Raw genomic sequence first — 16,064 nt, 5'->3', positions numbered from 1 at the left:
TAGATGCTGGTGAGGATGTGGAGAAAGAGGAACACTCTTCCATTGTTGGTGGGATTGCAAGCTGGTACAACCACTCTGGAAATCAGTCTGGCAGTTCCTCAGAAAATTGGACACAGTACTACCTGAGGACCCAGCTATACCTCTCTTGGGCATATACCCAAAAGATGCTCCAACATATAACAAGGACACATGCTCCACTATGTTCATAGCAGCCTTATTTATAATAACCCGAAACTGGAAAGAACCCAGATGTCCTTCAACTAAAGAATGGACACAGAAAATGTGGTACATCTATACAATGGAGTACTACTCAGCTATTAAAAACAATGACTACATGAAATTCTTAGACAAATGGATGGAACTAGAAAATATCATCCTGAGTGAGGTAACCTAGTCATAAAAGAACACATATGGTATGCACTCACTGATAAGTGGGTATTAGCCCAAAAGCTTGGAATACCTAAGAACAAAATTTGCAGATCATATAAAGTCCAAGAAGAAGGAAGACTGAAATGTGGATGCTTCCTTCCTTCTTAGAAGGAAGAACAAAATACTCATGGGAGGAAATACAGGGGCAAAGAGTGGATCAGGGACTGAAGAAAATGTCATCCAGAGACTGCCTCACCTGGTGATCCATCCCATATGCAGCCATCAAACCCAGTCATTATTGCTGATGCCAAGAAGTGCTTGCTGACAGGAGCCTGATATGGTGTCTGCCAGAGCCCTACTGATACAGATGAGGATGGATGCAGCTAACTATTGGATTGAACAAGGGGACCCCAATGGAGGAGTTAGAGAAAAGACTGAAGGAGCTGAAGGAGTTTGCAACACCAGAGAAAGAACAACAATATCAACTAACCAAACCCCACCAGAGTTCCCAGGGACTAAACCACCAACCAATAAGTACACATGGAGGGACCCATGACTCCAGCCATGGGCAGAGGATATGTGGCAGAGGATGGCATTGCCCAGTATCAATGGGAGGAAAAGCCCTTGGTCTTGTGAAGGCGTTTCCCCAGTGTAGGGTAATGCCAGGGAGTTGAGGTTGGAGTGGGTGGATGGGAAAGGAAGCATCCTCCTAGAATCAGGAGGAGGGGGAGGGGTATGGAAGAGAGGGGAAAGGGAATAACATTTGAAATGTAAATACATAAAATATCCAAGAAAAATAAAATTATTAAAAAACAAGAATTTAATGAAAAAAGCAACCAAAAATTTTAAAGAACAAATGGATATATGGGAGAATTTGTAGTGAGAAAAGGCAAGAAGATATATGGTAATTATAATATTAAAAACCAGAAAAAATGAAAAAAAGAAAATTTCTGCAAATTAAATGCTTTGCAAGTGTTCTAATAGTTATATGGTATCTTCATGAAAGCATTTCCAAGATAAAAAGATGCTCAAAATCTGCATTAGTGTTTCTTACGTGGTAGAATGAGGACTTATGAAGTCAAAGGTGAATACTTTGAGACTGCACACTTACTGTGGTTATTATTGTATTGCTATTACAACAATGGCTGTATCGCATATACAGACACTTTCCCTTCCACTGTTTCAACAGGGATGGTGTCATCTGCTCATAGCAGACATTTGATGGGCATTTTCTTGAGCATGCCCATTCCACATTTGTTCTGTGTTTTCAGATTTGAGTTTCTTCTTTGTGAAGAGACTGAGGGTCCCTGAATGCTAGGTTTTATCAGTGAATACTTCCAGCTGTGGCACAGCTTTCTACAAAAAACAAACTCTGTGAAAGAGTTTTACATAGAATTTCACAAGTCCAATAAACCCCCATCTGTCTACATATTCCAAACTTTACTTTTTATTTTAAGGGAGTTAAAATTCACATATTATAAGACAGCCATTTTAAAATAGATAACATAATGTTGTGTCACCATTACCTTCTCCTACTTCCTAGAGATTTCCCTCACTCCCAAAAGAAACTCCATTTCCTCAAGCTGCCATTGCCTCTAGTATCTGCTGTCTAGTATCCACTAAGAGAAAACCATTAACCTAGTCTGTGTTTTAAACTTTTCTGGTGGTGGAAATTTTATACAAACAGAGGGGCAAATGTTGATTTGTATACTAGCTGATTTTACTTGGCATGATTTTTCAAGCTTTCGCATTGTAGCATGTGTCAGAATACCATTCATTTATGATCAAACAATACTCTTTTCTAAGGATAGTCCACAACTTATTTATGTTTTCTTCCATGTGTGAACTTTGCCTCACTCCTGTCCTTTGGCTGTTTTGAACAGAACTGCTAAGAGACTTCATGTTCAACTTTTGTTTGCTTAGTAAACTTCAGTTATTTGAAAAAGAATAAACAGGAAGTAGAATTATCTTCGACATCATTATAATGAATAAATAAAAACAGCCCAAGATGTAAAAGTCGGACAGACATTATGCAACTCTACAAATATCGAAGGACATTTTCACAAAGACATGGAAGAAAGACTACCTTGAAGTTAGCGCTCATCATTTATCTTCTTCTCTTCACACTAATCTTCTCCGTGCCAGCTAGAGACCATTGTCTCTAGGGACAGGCATATGCTTCCTTGGTGAGGCCCCATGGCATCCTGAATGTCCCTCTCTATGATTACATTTTTAATGCAGTGATTGATAGGTAGGAAAGAAGGGGATACATTGATCAGCAATAAGAACTTAGAAAACATAACTAAAACTTACCTTATGCTCAGGGTTTTTTTTTCTTCCTTTGACGTCAGATAACCTTTTTCATTCCATATTCTACCACATACTAAATGACTGCATGAGCAGGTTGGTAGTTCCCCTAATGGTTTGGCTAATGTTCAGGATGAAATTTATAGTGGGTAATCATATGAACCAGGAAAGATTTGTCAGGGGAAAAAAAGAGAGAGAGAAAAGAAAAAAAAGTACACATAATGAAAACACATTTGTTCTTGAGGGGTGGAAGGGGATGAGCTTTGCCATGGGCAGGCATGTTGCCTGTTGCTGACACTGCTGCTCTGGGCACTCAGATGCTTCCATGGCCAGATGTCTTGCAACCGAAGAATAGATACAGAAAATGTGGTTCATTTACACAGTGGAATACTATTCAGCTGAAAGTGATGCAGACACCCACACCAAACATTGGACAGAAGTTGAAGACTCTTAAAATGAGGACATCATGAATTTGGTAGGCAAATGGATGAAACTAGAAAATATCATCCTGAGTGAGGTAACTCAGACCCAAAAGGACATGTATGGTATGTACTCACTGATAAGTGGATATTAGCCATAACGTACAGGATACCCACTATACAACCTACAGTCCCAAAGAAATTAAAGAAGAAGGAAGGCCCAAGGGAGGATGTTTGAATTTCACTTAGAAGGAGGAACAAAACAGTCATGGAAGGCAGAGGGAGGGATCTAAGTGGGAGTGGGGAGAGGAAAGGGCATAGGGAGGGCAGGATCAGGTATGAAGAGAGACAGGAGAAAGACCCAGAGGGCCATGAGAATGAATAGAAATATGCAGCTGCCAGGGGTTCAGGGGATCTCTAGGAAGTCCCAGAGACCTGAGATGGGGGCAGCTCTCAGAAATCAATAGGAGTGACCTTAGCCAAAATCCCAACAGGAGGGCTATGGAACCTGAAGAGACTACCTCCAGTGCCCAGACAGGACTCCCAATGGAGAGGTGGGGACACCAACCCACCTATAAAACTTTTAAACCAAAGTTGGTCTGGTTTAAAAGAAATGCAGGGACAAAAATGAAGAAAAGATAGGAGGAATGGCAGACTAGTGACCAGCTCAACTTGATCCCCATCCTATGGGCGGGCACCAATCCCTGGCACTATTGCTATGCCATGTTCTCTTGCAAATAGGAGCCCAGCATAGCTGTTCTCTGAGATGCTCTACCCAGCAGCTGACTGAAAGTGTTGCAGACACCCACACCAAACATTGGATAAGGTTGAGGACTCTTATGGAAGAGTTAGGGGAAGGATTGAAGAGGATGGAAACTTCACAAGAAAACCAATGCTATCAACCAACCTGAACCCCTGGGAGCTCTAAAAGACTATGCCAACCAAAGAGCTTACATGGGCTGGCCCATGGACCCGGCACATACGGCACATACGCAGTAGAGGGCTTCTTTGTCTGGTCTCAGTAGGAGTGCCTAACTTGATGCACTAGGGTCAGGGATAATGAGGGAGGTACCCCACTCAGAGGCAAAGGGAAGTTAGGATGGGAGGAGGAACTCTGGAAGTGGGAAGCAGGAGGTAAGGCAGCATTTGATATGTTAATAAATTAATTAATTAGTTAACTTTTAAAAAGACAGATAAACTCCTAGTGATTGCTGCAATTTCCTCTCACAGTTAGAAGCCAACTACTTACTGATTTTTATCATCTCTGGCTGACCTAAAGCTCTGCATCTCTTCCTTATGACCACCTTCCTTCGGTACATGGTATTTAGATGTGAGGGTTTTGTATTCTTATTTTGGTTATTTGGCATTTTTACTTTATGCCTCGATGTCACCACCCTTAGCCTTATCTCTTTAAGTGTTAGCTCTGTGACATTCTGTTCTCTCACTTTGCAATTCACATCTAAAAGGGAGGGGGATTAATCTCAAAAAATAAAGCTCCCTTAGAGCTTCTCTCTTGAGCAATCTTCATATTCCCTTCTTGGTTTTGCTTTTCTGTGACCAACACACTGTGGTTTCTTCTGACCTGTCTTTCAGCTCAATTGTTCAATCTTTACTTGGTTCATGGACCACTTAGAGGATGAAGTCTGCAGGAAACACACCATTAACCTAACCATCAAAATAAAGGGGGAGAGGTTTATTCAGGACCATTCACATAGGACCAAAGCTCACATCTCCAAAAACAATAAGGGTGAAAGGATACTTGACATAATAAAGACTGAGAGACCCAGAGAAAGAAAACTCACAATTCCCTGTCGGCTTTCCCTACAAGAATCATATAAAAAAAAAAACAGTGTTGTGGAGACCAGGAGATCCAGAGTAAATGTACTCACAGATCTCTGTAGGCTTTTCCTCATGAGACACAGAAGATCATTTCTCTTTGCTTTTAAGAAAATACAAGAAATTTTAATCCAGGGAAAGAAAATAAAAGCAGATGGATTGAAGGTATGGATGCAAATCTACATCCTCTGGAAAAGAGAATCAATCAGCAAAAATCTGCACCCAGAAGGGATGGGAATGAGCTTGGAGGCCATCAATACAGCTGAAAGAGGTGTAACACGCTTAAGAAGGCCACAGGCCTGAGGCCCAGGTTAATTGTACCTGCCTAACCTTGAGGTTTAATTGGAACATTTGAGGATGATGTTTCATCTCAGCATACCTTAAAGGAAAAGAAAAATACCTTGAGTTAAAACAGCTAAGGATGCAAGAGTGTCTTTCTAGCAATCCTCAGAAAGAGATGAAGCAAGTCAAAGCTAGAATTGACCCAGAGATGAGCCTCTGTGAAACAGCCTGCCTCATGCACTGAGGGCATCACTAGAGGAGAGCAAGCATCTGTGAAGCAGGTAACCACAGCACAGGTCTTCATACCCAGCCCTTCCTGTCTCTGCTCATAGAGACAACCATTCTGGAAATCAGTCTGGAGGTTCCTCAGAAAATTGGACATTGAACTGCCTGAGGATCCAGTTATACCTCTCTTGGGCATATACCCACAAGATGCCCCAACATATAAAAAAGACACGTGCTCCACTATGTTCATCGCAGCCTTATTTATAATAGTCAGAAGCTGGAAAGAACCCAGATGCCCTTCAACAGAGGAATGGATACAGAAAATGTGGTACATCTACACAATGGAATATTACTCAGCTATCAAAAACAATGACTTTATGAAATTCATAGGCAAATGGATGGAACTGGAAAATATCATCCTGAGTGAGGTAACCCAATCACAGAAAAACGCACATGGTATGCACTCATTGATAAGTGGCTATTAGCCCAAATGCTTGAATTACCCTAGATCCGTAGAACAAATGAAACTCAAGACGGATGATCAAAATGTGAATGCTTCACTCCTTCTTTAAAAGGGGAACAAGAATACCCTTGGCATGGAAGAGAGAGGCAAAGATTAAAGCAGAGACTGAAGGGACACCCACTCAGAGCCTGCCCCACATGTGGCCCATACATATACAGCCATCCAATTAGACAAGATGGATTAAGCAAAGAAGTGCAGGCCAATAGGAGCCAGATGTAGATTGCTCCTGAGAGACACAGCCAGAATACAGCAAATACAGAGGCGAATGCCAGCAGCAAACCACTGAACTGAGAATAGGACCCCCGTTGAAGGAATGAGAGAAAGAACTGGAAGAGCTTGAAGGGGCTTGAGACCCCATATGTACAACAATGCCAAGTAACCAGAGCTTCCAGGGACTAAGCCACTACCTAAAGACTATACATGGACTGACCCTGGACTCTGACCTCATAGGTAGCAATAAATATCCTAGTAAGAGCACCAGTGGAAGTGGAAGCCCTGGGTCCTGCTAAGACTGAACCCCCAGTGACCTAGATTGTTGGGGGGGAGGGCGGCAATGGGGGGATGATGGGGAGGGGAACACCCATAAAGAAGGGGAGAGGGAGGGATTAGGGGGATGTTTGCCTGGAAACCGGGAAAGGGAATAACATTCGAAATGTATATAAGAAATACTCAAGTTAATAAAAAAATAAATAATTAATTAAAAATTAAAAAAAGAAAGAATCAAAAAAATGGGGTTCAGAGCTAAACAAAGAATTCACAGCTGAGGAATGCCGAATGACTGAGAAACACCTAAAGAAATGTTCAACATCTTTAGTCATAAGCAAATGCAAATCAAAACAACCCTGAGATTTCACCTCACACCAGTGAGAATGGCAAAGATCAAAAACTCAGGTGACAGCAGATGCTGGAGAGGATTCGGAGAAAGAGGAACACTCCTCCATTGTTGGTGGGATTGCAGACTGGTACAACCATTCTGGAAATCAGTCTGGAGATTCCTCAGAAAATTGGACATTGAACTGCCTGAGGATCCAGGTATACCTCTCTTGGGCATATACCCACAAGATGCCCCAACATATAAAAAAGACACGTGCTCCACTATGTTCATAGCAACCTTATTTATAATAGTCAGAAGCTGGAAAAGAACCCAGATGCCCTTCAACAGAGGAATGGATACAGAAAATGTGGTACATCTACACAATGGAATATTACTCAGCTATCAAAAACAATGACTTTATGAAATTCATAGGCAAATGGTTGGAACTGGAAAATATCATCCTGAGTGAGGTAACCCAATCACAGAAAAAACACACATGGTATGCACTCATTGATAAGTGGCTATTAGCCCAAATGCTTGAATTACCCTAGATGCCTAGAACAAATGAAACTCAAGACGGATGATCAAAATGTGAATGCTTCACTCCTTCTTTAAAAGGGGAACAAGAATACCCTTGGCAGGGAATAGAGAGGCAAAGATTAAAACAGACACAGAAGGAACACCCATTCAGAGCCTGCCCCACATGTGGCCCATACATATACAGCCATCCAATTAGACAAGATGGATGAAGCAAAGAAGTGCAGGCGACAGGAGCCGGGTATAGATCTCTCCTGAGAGATACAGCCAGAATACAGCAAATACAGAGGCGAATGCCAGCAGCAAACCACGGAACTGAGAGTAGGACCCCCGTTGAAGGAATCAGAGAAAGAACTGGAAGAGCTTGAATTGGCTAGAGACCCCTTATGAACAACAATGCCAAGCAACTAGAGCTTCCAGGGACTAAGCCACTACCTAAAGACTATACATGGACTGACCCTGGACTCTGACCTCATAGGTAGCAATGAATATCCTAGTAAGATCACCAGTGGAAGGGGAAGCCCTGGGTCCTGCTAAGACTGAACCCCCAGTGACCTAGATTGTTGGGGGAGGCGGCAATGGGGGATGATGGGAGGAACACCCATAAAGAAGGGAGGGGAGGGATTAGGGGATGTTTGCCTGAAACCGGGAAAGGGAATAACACTCGAAATGTAAATAAGAAATACTCAAGTTAATAAAACAAAAACAAAAAAAAAAAAAAAAAAACCAGAGGGCGAAGTACTATGGACTGGAAAAAAAAAGAAACACTGTACTTAAGAAATAGTAAAAGACTATTTTTAAATGATTTTTTTCAATTTCTGGTCAATCAAAATGTATATTACAATTATACTATGATTTCATGACTGCTCAAAATAAAGGCTATAAATGTCAAAAAATAAATAAAAAATAAAAAAAACAGGAGCCAGACAGATTATTTTAATAATTTCTGTAATGAATGGTAGGTGATTGTTACAGAAATGCTAATAAAAATGATACCTAATAAAAAAAAAACCTCAAGCATTCAATATATCAGTCAAACCTGTTTGTTTAACTATCCTTTAGTGTGTTAACAGTTTGAACCAACATCTTCTTTCGTCCTTTGATGTATGATCTTGTGTAGCCCAGGCTGGCCTCTAACTCACTATGTAACAGAGGCTGGCCTTGTGCTGGGAGATCTTAAGCATACATGGCGATCTCTACCAATTGTTGGTAGTTATTTATCTACATGTGTTATACACAATCATTTCTTGTCATTCCCATTGACTACCTTCCAGCTCAAGTCTTCATCAGTTTATTCTTCATTCTTCACATGTGTCTTACCAAAGGATGTATACACTCACAGTGTCCCTGATTTTACCTATCCATCTCACTACACTGAATGATTTAATAATGTTCTCTGTTACCTACTACCCACCAAGTGATAAACATCACTGAGCAACAACTGTGCAAGTGAATGTACTCATGAATTAGATAATATGTGTCTTTTCATAAAGCTTTATGTCTCTGAAAAACCCATTATTATTGAGGGTGGAAAATCTACCTACATAGAAAAGTAAATATTATATTAAATATATACAGAAGGCTTGATATGGTGGGCATATATCATGCACAACTATTGCTGTTGAGAATTATAAAATGAACTAAGAGCCAAGTATTACCTGATTATCTAAGTTTAGTTAAACTCTCAAAATAACTCCTTCCTTTTGTTCATGAAAGTAGACATACAATAAAAGCTAGCTTGTTCTTGATGACTTTCCAGAAAGGTTGTATGTGAGACTGTGACACAAAACAAGAAAACTGGAATGAACGATATCCACAAAAAGGGAGATAATTAAAGACCAGAGGCATCATAACTAAAACAGTGGTGTCTACAGAACAATCCAATTGAAAAGCTGATGGAATGCGGAGGAAACAGAAATGTTGCCATAATGTTGCAAAAAGATCGACTCTCAAGACTATACTGGAATCAGATTGTCCTGGCCCCTTGATTCTTATGAAACCACTGGTGCGGATGCTTCCCTCGTGTCTTCCAACGCACTGTAAATTGGTGAATACACATGTAATTCTTCATAGAGACGGTCATCGGGGACCTGATAAAGACAAAAAGCATCCCGTATTAATTATCTAGAACTTTGCATTTCTGGGAGGCTTGTCACATACGTATCCCTTCTTTCTTCTTGAATTTCACCTTTCCTCTCGTGACACTCAAATGTTTGTACCCTTAATATCCAGAAACCAGATGAGATGGGCTGGACAATGGGGGCTAAAAGAAATGTAAGCGACAAGTTACTGAGATTACTCCGTATCTGAAATGTCGGTTTCCCTTCTGACTGAGGACAGTGGTCACTAAGAAGTGTAATGACTGGGCTGTGTCTAAAAGTGGACATAGAGAGTTGTAGTTTCCATTTGTCAGATTTGAGTTAGTAACAGTGGCTGAGAATCGGAAGTTCTCACGAAGAATATAATAAGTTTGTGTACAGCAGGAGCTGAAAATGAAGTAAAGAGAGGAAAGAAAAAATATATATTTGGAAAAAGAGAAAGGGAAAGAGCAGGAAGAAATATAACAAGCCCCTTGGTGACAAAAAAGTAAAACCCAACAGCTGAACGTTTCCATCACACACCGCTGATAATTCACTTCTCACAGGCAACTGCTCCGAAGCACCCACCATTTCTACAACGAAAACAGTTCCATTCGCCTAACCTCGCGGGACTGTGCTGTGATCTGGCGCCATTTCAGTGTATAAAATAAGATCTCCAGTGTGAGATACAAAAGCCAGTTTTTGAGAAATAGTTTTCTAGGAAATAATTTCAGAAGACTAGGGGCATGTTTTAAAAGAATAAAGCACAAACTCTTCAGCACGCTAGTCAAGATTTCCTACTGACCTTACTACGCTCGAACTCTTGTCCAATCCTATAGATAATGAGCAGCACGGCACTACAAAAGGCCAGGATGGTGAGAAACAGCAACATCAACACCAGTTCCTGTCAAACAACAGCCAAGCAAAAGGCAAAAGTCACAGACTGATACACCCTCCAATCCCGCCCCTTAGAGACACGCCCCCTTTCTCAGGAGCTCAAGAACAGATGTCATGAACTGACACATAAATGGGAAACCAGGAGGTGACTGATTGGAGGAGTTGACTCCAAGCTTAAGAAATGTGGCCAGGAATAGGAGTAAGCCCATCAGTCCCTTAGTACAGAACTCTATTTTATAAGGTGGAGATTCCAAAGGGAGGACTGAGTCTATGGAAAAGGAAGGGTTTTCATACTTAGGACAGGGCCCAGAGAGTTAGTATTTTTACAAGAAACACATACTGTGATGAAAGAAGTCACGAAGCAACCATTGTCTTCGGTTATATCCTTGCAGTAGTTCATATAAGCGGAGTTGTTGCTCAGATTGAGAATCAGTATGGCGATCCCCAAGCCTGCAGCGATGCTGCTGACAATGTTTGCTCCCAGGCTGCCTCTCACCTGAGGGCATAGAACATTCAGCCTTGTGGCAGCAGCTGATCCACTTATCTGTCTTGCAGAGCTGGTCCTCTATAGTAACTCGAAACTGGTTCAAAAGCCCAGTTAAATAGGGAACTCTCACAAATGTACTCATCATCTGATAAGCATCTGTTCCCCTCTGAGATGCATTCAAGAAAAGCATGAGGGCTGGGGATGTAGTCAGCAGGGAACACAGAGTGAGACATTGCAGAAGACCAGAGGTTCAATGCCCAGGATTAAAACAAACGAACGAAAAAAAAAAAAAAAAACCAGATTCAAGCATTTTTAGTCTATTCTCGTCTTCTTGGTTGGCATAACTAAACATCAGACTATAAATACATACAAGGACAATACCTTTGTGGGTCCCTTTAAACGGTGTCAAGGTAATCAAATTTCACTGTTTATTAAGTCACACAATTTATGTTTCTAATGATTTTATCCACCTCATCCTGCAAAATACTTTCCAGCACAAAGGGATTGAGAAAAGACACACAGCTACACTCTCTATAATGTCCTTGATAGTGGTGTGTCTTAACAGCTCCAAAATTCTACTTTTCTTACCTTGGAAGAATGAATAACGAGTTCAACTCACCAGATACAGTGTGTTTTTCCTTTCAGACATAATTGACAAAAATCCAGACAAAACAAACTGTCCAAAAAGAAACAGGAGAGATCAAAGTGAGTCTCTGTTCTTCGGTGTATTTCTTTGCCTATCCACAAAATACAAGTTTTAAGTGTTCTAGAAGGCTATCCACTAAAATCTGCCATGAGACCATTATTTATTATCTCCAGTAATATGCTTCTCAAAATCAATTCCTTATACAAACCATGTGAAAGTCTTGATAAAATACAGGTTCTGAGCTGTGTGGTAGCACGTGCCTGCGATTCCGGCTCTCAGGAGTCTGAGGCAGGAAGCTTGTAAGGATGAGGACAGCCTGAGCTACATAGTGAGAAAGACAAAAAGAAGCACACAGGCTCCTACTCATTTGGTCTTAGATGATTGGGGCTCTTCGCTTCTTACCTGACTCCTCTATGATGTTGACTTGGATACCTACTGGGAAGGTAGCAAGAGCTAGGATTGCTGTACAACTGTAACGGTGGTCTCATTTATCGTAATGCTTGTTTCATATGTCCTCTCTTACACTGTCAGCTCCTGCAGGTCAGCCTTCTATAGCTATGGGTTTGATATGCAGCACATGGTCATATAGTTAACTATGAAAATGTACACTTGCAAATAGTAAAACTCGAGACCTCAAAGTCAGACCACCATCTAAGAAATTGAGATTTGTGCTCTGAGTCACAAATCTATGAGATGCCCCAGCGGGTAGAAGTGCTTGTAACAGAACCGGAGTTCAGTTCCTTGATCTCACAAAGTAGCAAGAAAGACCTAACCAACCTACTGTTTTTCTCTGACCTCCACACGAGCACTGTGGCACTGGCACGCGTGTGCGAGCGCGCACATACACACAGAGAGAGAGAGAGAGACAGAGACAGAGACAGAGACAGAGACAGAGACAGATGGAGAGACAGAGACAGAGAGACAGAGACAAACATACACATACAAACACATGCATACAGAGAGAAAATAAATGACTTTTAAAATGAAATGCTTGAGAAAAATAGAAAGTTCAAGAAAATGTGGTAGATGGTCAAGAATATCTACATACCAATGCGATGGATTCCTTAGATTTGAATACATCTTTCTAACTGAACTATTGATAAAAAGATAATACACAATGATGATGTGAAATGAAGAAAAGTAGGCATATAAAACATTGTAGCACACAATTCTATTTCTACAATGCTCTAAAAACTGAAAACTAATTCTTAGTTATAGTGATTGTTTCAAAATGAGAAGTCTGGTAACAGAGAGAGACAAGAAGAGTTGTAAGGAAACAAATGTAACTTACAAAATCATGAATAGGCTTGTTATATTGAGGGTTACATATAAGCTAATGTTTCATATAGTAATACATACATATATATGAGTCAAATTTTATCAAGTCCTATACCATCTATACTTAGAATACCCTATTTATTGTATGTGTACTTCAGATATATAAAGTTATATGGCCTTGTGATCTCATTCAGTCACTTGCTTTCCAGACAGTAGAATGTTTTAAAGGAATTGTATCCATCCAATATTGTTAACTTTGTTTTCATCTGAACAATATATCTCTCCCCTCTCTTCTTAAAGATAACTTTTTATGCTATTGTATTTTTAAGATTTTTAAAAACATTATGTTCAAGTATGTGTATATGCCTGTGTACGTATATGCCAATGTATTCCCAAGAAGGCCAGAAGAGAGTTCTTATCCCCTTGAGCTAGAGTTACAGGCAGTCACAAATACATGACATGGTACTGAGAATTGAACTCACATCCTGTGAAAGGGCAGCAAGCACCCTTAACTACTAAGGCCTCTCTCCAGTCTTAGTTTTTATTAATGATAATTTTATTAATAGTTAGTGTTAAGGGTATTTTCCTGAATTTAAGTCTTGGCAAATCATTTAACTTCTTCAATATTAATGTATTTATTCTTTTACATTTTGTACAGTCTCAAGGTTTTCAGTCAATAAAAGTATGGTAATGGGTTAAACCATAGTTAACTGTGGTGAGTGTATTTGTTCTTGTTAATGAGTATATGTAGAGAGTGCTTTGGAAACTACATTTATAGATGCTATGTGCATATAAATGAAGAACTGTAGACATTATTGAAAGGCTAGAGATAAGCACTTGATTAAAAGGAAATTAGTTGTCTTTGATTAAAATAAAATCTCTGGTTAGCATCATTTCAGAAACAATTTCAGATATGTTCTTACCAGCACTGCACCCCAGAATGGGTAGCCTGCTCTATATAATAAAAGCACTTCGTCGTCAAAGTCTGGAAAATGGAGTGTGGAGCAGACAATTGTTCCAAAACAAAGGCATATCAAACCAACCAGAACTTGTGTTACCTGTGGAAACATGAATTTTATAAAGTTAGGATATATTTTTTCAAGATTGTACCAATTTCTCTGTAAATAAGAATGAATATGAGAAATCTCTTTAGTATAATAGACTTTACTTGGATTGATCCAGTTGTGAGATTTTTCCACTGTCTTCTATTCACTATATATCCTGAACCATGACTAGTAGACACTAGTGCATATATTATCAATACACATCACACACATCTTTATTTAGATAGTTATGGTAGACATGCATAATTATTCCTTCTATCTAATTAACAGCAGACATTTTGTATCCTTCTTCCCTGCTTTCCACTCATGACCTGGTAACCTAAAGTCTTTATGAGAAAATGCTTTTCTCTTCCCAGAGTGTGCAAATAATACCATCAACTCCTCACCTATCAAGAATGCTATAGAACTCCATCAGCCCATGAGAGAAAATATTAATATAACTAAATATTCTTTCCTAGAGTCAGTCTGCATTTTGAGTTAAGAATAAAGGCTATGCACTCACGCCCAGGAACTCCAACTCTTTCTTCAAAAATGACTGCCATGTCTGCTGTGGTGGGGGTGAGGCTGGCTTCTCTGGTAGAGCTTTTGCAGGAGGGGATGCTTCCAAGAGTTCAATGTCAGGTGAGCTGAAATTTATAAAAATCAAAAATCTTCTAATTCCTTGCGTTATTTTGTTACCTGTCAGAAACTGGAGCATTGTGTGTTAGCTGTTCCTCAAAAGAATCCTGCAGTTGAACTCTTTAGTGTAGTACCTGAGAAAAAGTCTCTGAGAGTCAAAGCAACCAACCATCAACATTGAATATTATCCAAGTGTTTGCATGCACCATAATAGAACAATGCTGCATGCTCTTATTTATCCAGGGTTTCCATAAGTTCCTTCCTCAAAACCTCTATCTATAATATGCCTGTCTGTCAGCCTCAAAGAGATTTAGCATAGAAATGTTTCTACATGTGTTGTGTCAATGCATACAACTTCATACACAGAGGACGGCTTTGAGGGGCTAGCTTAGTCTCCATTTCTATTTTAATCTTGGGTGCAGGATTCCATGGCCTAAGCATCACAAGGGTCAACCAGGATCAAGATCATTTTGTAAATCCTGTGAGTCCTAAAACACACATAAGATATGGAGGCAAGAGATCTCTATGTTCAAACTCCCTGTCTCATACCCCAAACCACACGCCTCTAATGTTAGAAAATCTGGTATTTCCAGTTTTCAAATCAAGTAAAAACCTTGTTCCCATCCTCTGAGAGAGTAATACATTAAGAAATTTAAGTAATCTTCTGGATTCTGTAAATAAATCTATGAATTGGCATCTGCCTGCCCAGCACTGTGAATTCTGTGTCTTGATAAATAACTTTAATAAAAAAAATAATAGTCTTTGCTTACCTGGGGGATTCTTGTGGGTTTGGGAGAGCAAGATCTGCTCTGCTCTTATTTTCTGTGTCCATTTTTTTTCATTAATTGGACTATCCAGGAATAAAAGATACTGTTACACGGAAACGTGGTGTGCTCTGAATGGGCAGTTAAGATGGGTTGACTCTGAATACCAATGATTATCTTCATGCAGAACCTACTTGTCAGATAAGTCTCCAGGCTGATGGATATCAGTGGTTCTTTTCTCTTGCTATAATGGAAAGTAATGCAAAACTGAGACATCTATTGAATAAAGAGCAGGATGAGATGGGAAACATGAACATTTTAGAGCATAATTCTGCCCAAGATGTGGGGTTTATGGAACTTAACACTGAAGCATCTAGGCACTGAGAAGATGAAAGAGAGAAGAAAAAACAAGGGTGCTTTTCGGCAGCTTCGTTTACTATACCTATACCATGAGCTCATCAATTTGGCTTCATGTGTGGGATCAAAGCTGAACTGTGTGTATTTCTGACTTTACATTCTCTCTCTTCCCCCTCCCTCTCCGTCTCCCTCTCCCTTTTCCACTCCTTCCTCTTCCTTTCCCTCTCCCTCTCCTCACTCCTTTCTCATTTTCTCTTCTTCTCTTCTGGATAGTATTTTCTATCTGCAGCAAATGATCTTGAAAAAAGGACCATCAGAGTTCTAACTGCTGTGAACCATGCCACGGAAATTATTCAATGTACTATTTGAATTACAAAATATACTTTATCTGAACATTTCTATGGCAACTGCTGCACTCTTGTAAGAACAAGACAAGGAAAATGTGGAGGGGTGTGAATGTCGTGACGAGAAATGGTCTGAGCAAGTCTGAATTGTGGAAGCTGAGCAATAGATCTGCCCAAAGTGCTCCCTTGACTATACCATAACTAACTTCCTGAGAGCAC

General features: G+C 40.0%; 1 protein-coding gene across 3 annotated transcripts; it reads right to left on the bottom strand.

Moving 5' to 3' along the window:
• Positions 1-8,309: 8,309 nt before the first annotated feature.
• Positions 8,310-15,263, bottom strand: Ms4a2 (membrane spanning 4-domains A2). 3 transcript variants are annotated; one of them, XM_032895374.1, is made up of 7 exons: positions 15,151-15,263; positions 14,265-14,388; positions 13,622-13,756; positions 11,394-11,450; positions 10,628-10,783; positions 10,196-10,294; positions 8,310-9,402 (listed from the first exon to the last, which is right to left on the bottom strand). In XM_032895374.1, exons 1-7 carry the CDS (start codon positions 15,210-15,212, stop codon positions 9,304-9,306), a joined length of 732 nt encoding a protein of 243 aa, XP_032751265.1. In that variant the 5' UTR covers positions 15,213-15,263; the 3' UTR covers positions 8,310-9,303. The 3 variants fall into 3 exon arrangements, with proteins under 3 accessions (XP_032751265.1, XP_032751266.1, XP_032751267.1); XM_032895375.1 differs by having other exon boundaries at positions 8,989-9,402; positions 10,628-10,672; XM_032895376.1 differs by lacking the exon at positions 10,196-10,294 and having other exon boundaries at positions 8,989-9,402; positions 10,628-10,672; positions 13,742-13,756.
• Positions 15,264-16,064: the final 801 nt, after the last annotated feature.

Source organism: Rattus rattus, chromosome 2 (assembly GCF_011064425.1).
Source record: "Rattus rattus isolate New Zealand chromosome 2, Rrattus_CSIRO_v1, whole genome shotgun sequence".
NCBI lineage: Eukaryota > Metazoa > Chordata > Mammalia > Rodentia > Muridae > Rattus > Rattus rattus.
Note: the sequence above shows the minus strand (reverse complement) of the source record. Positions and strands in the feature narration are given on the sequence as shown.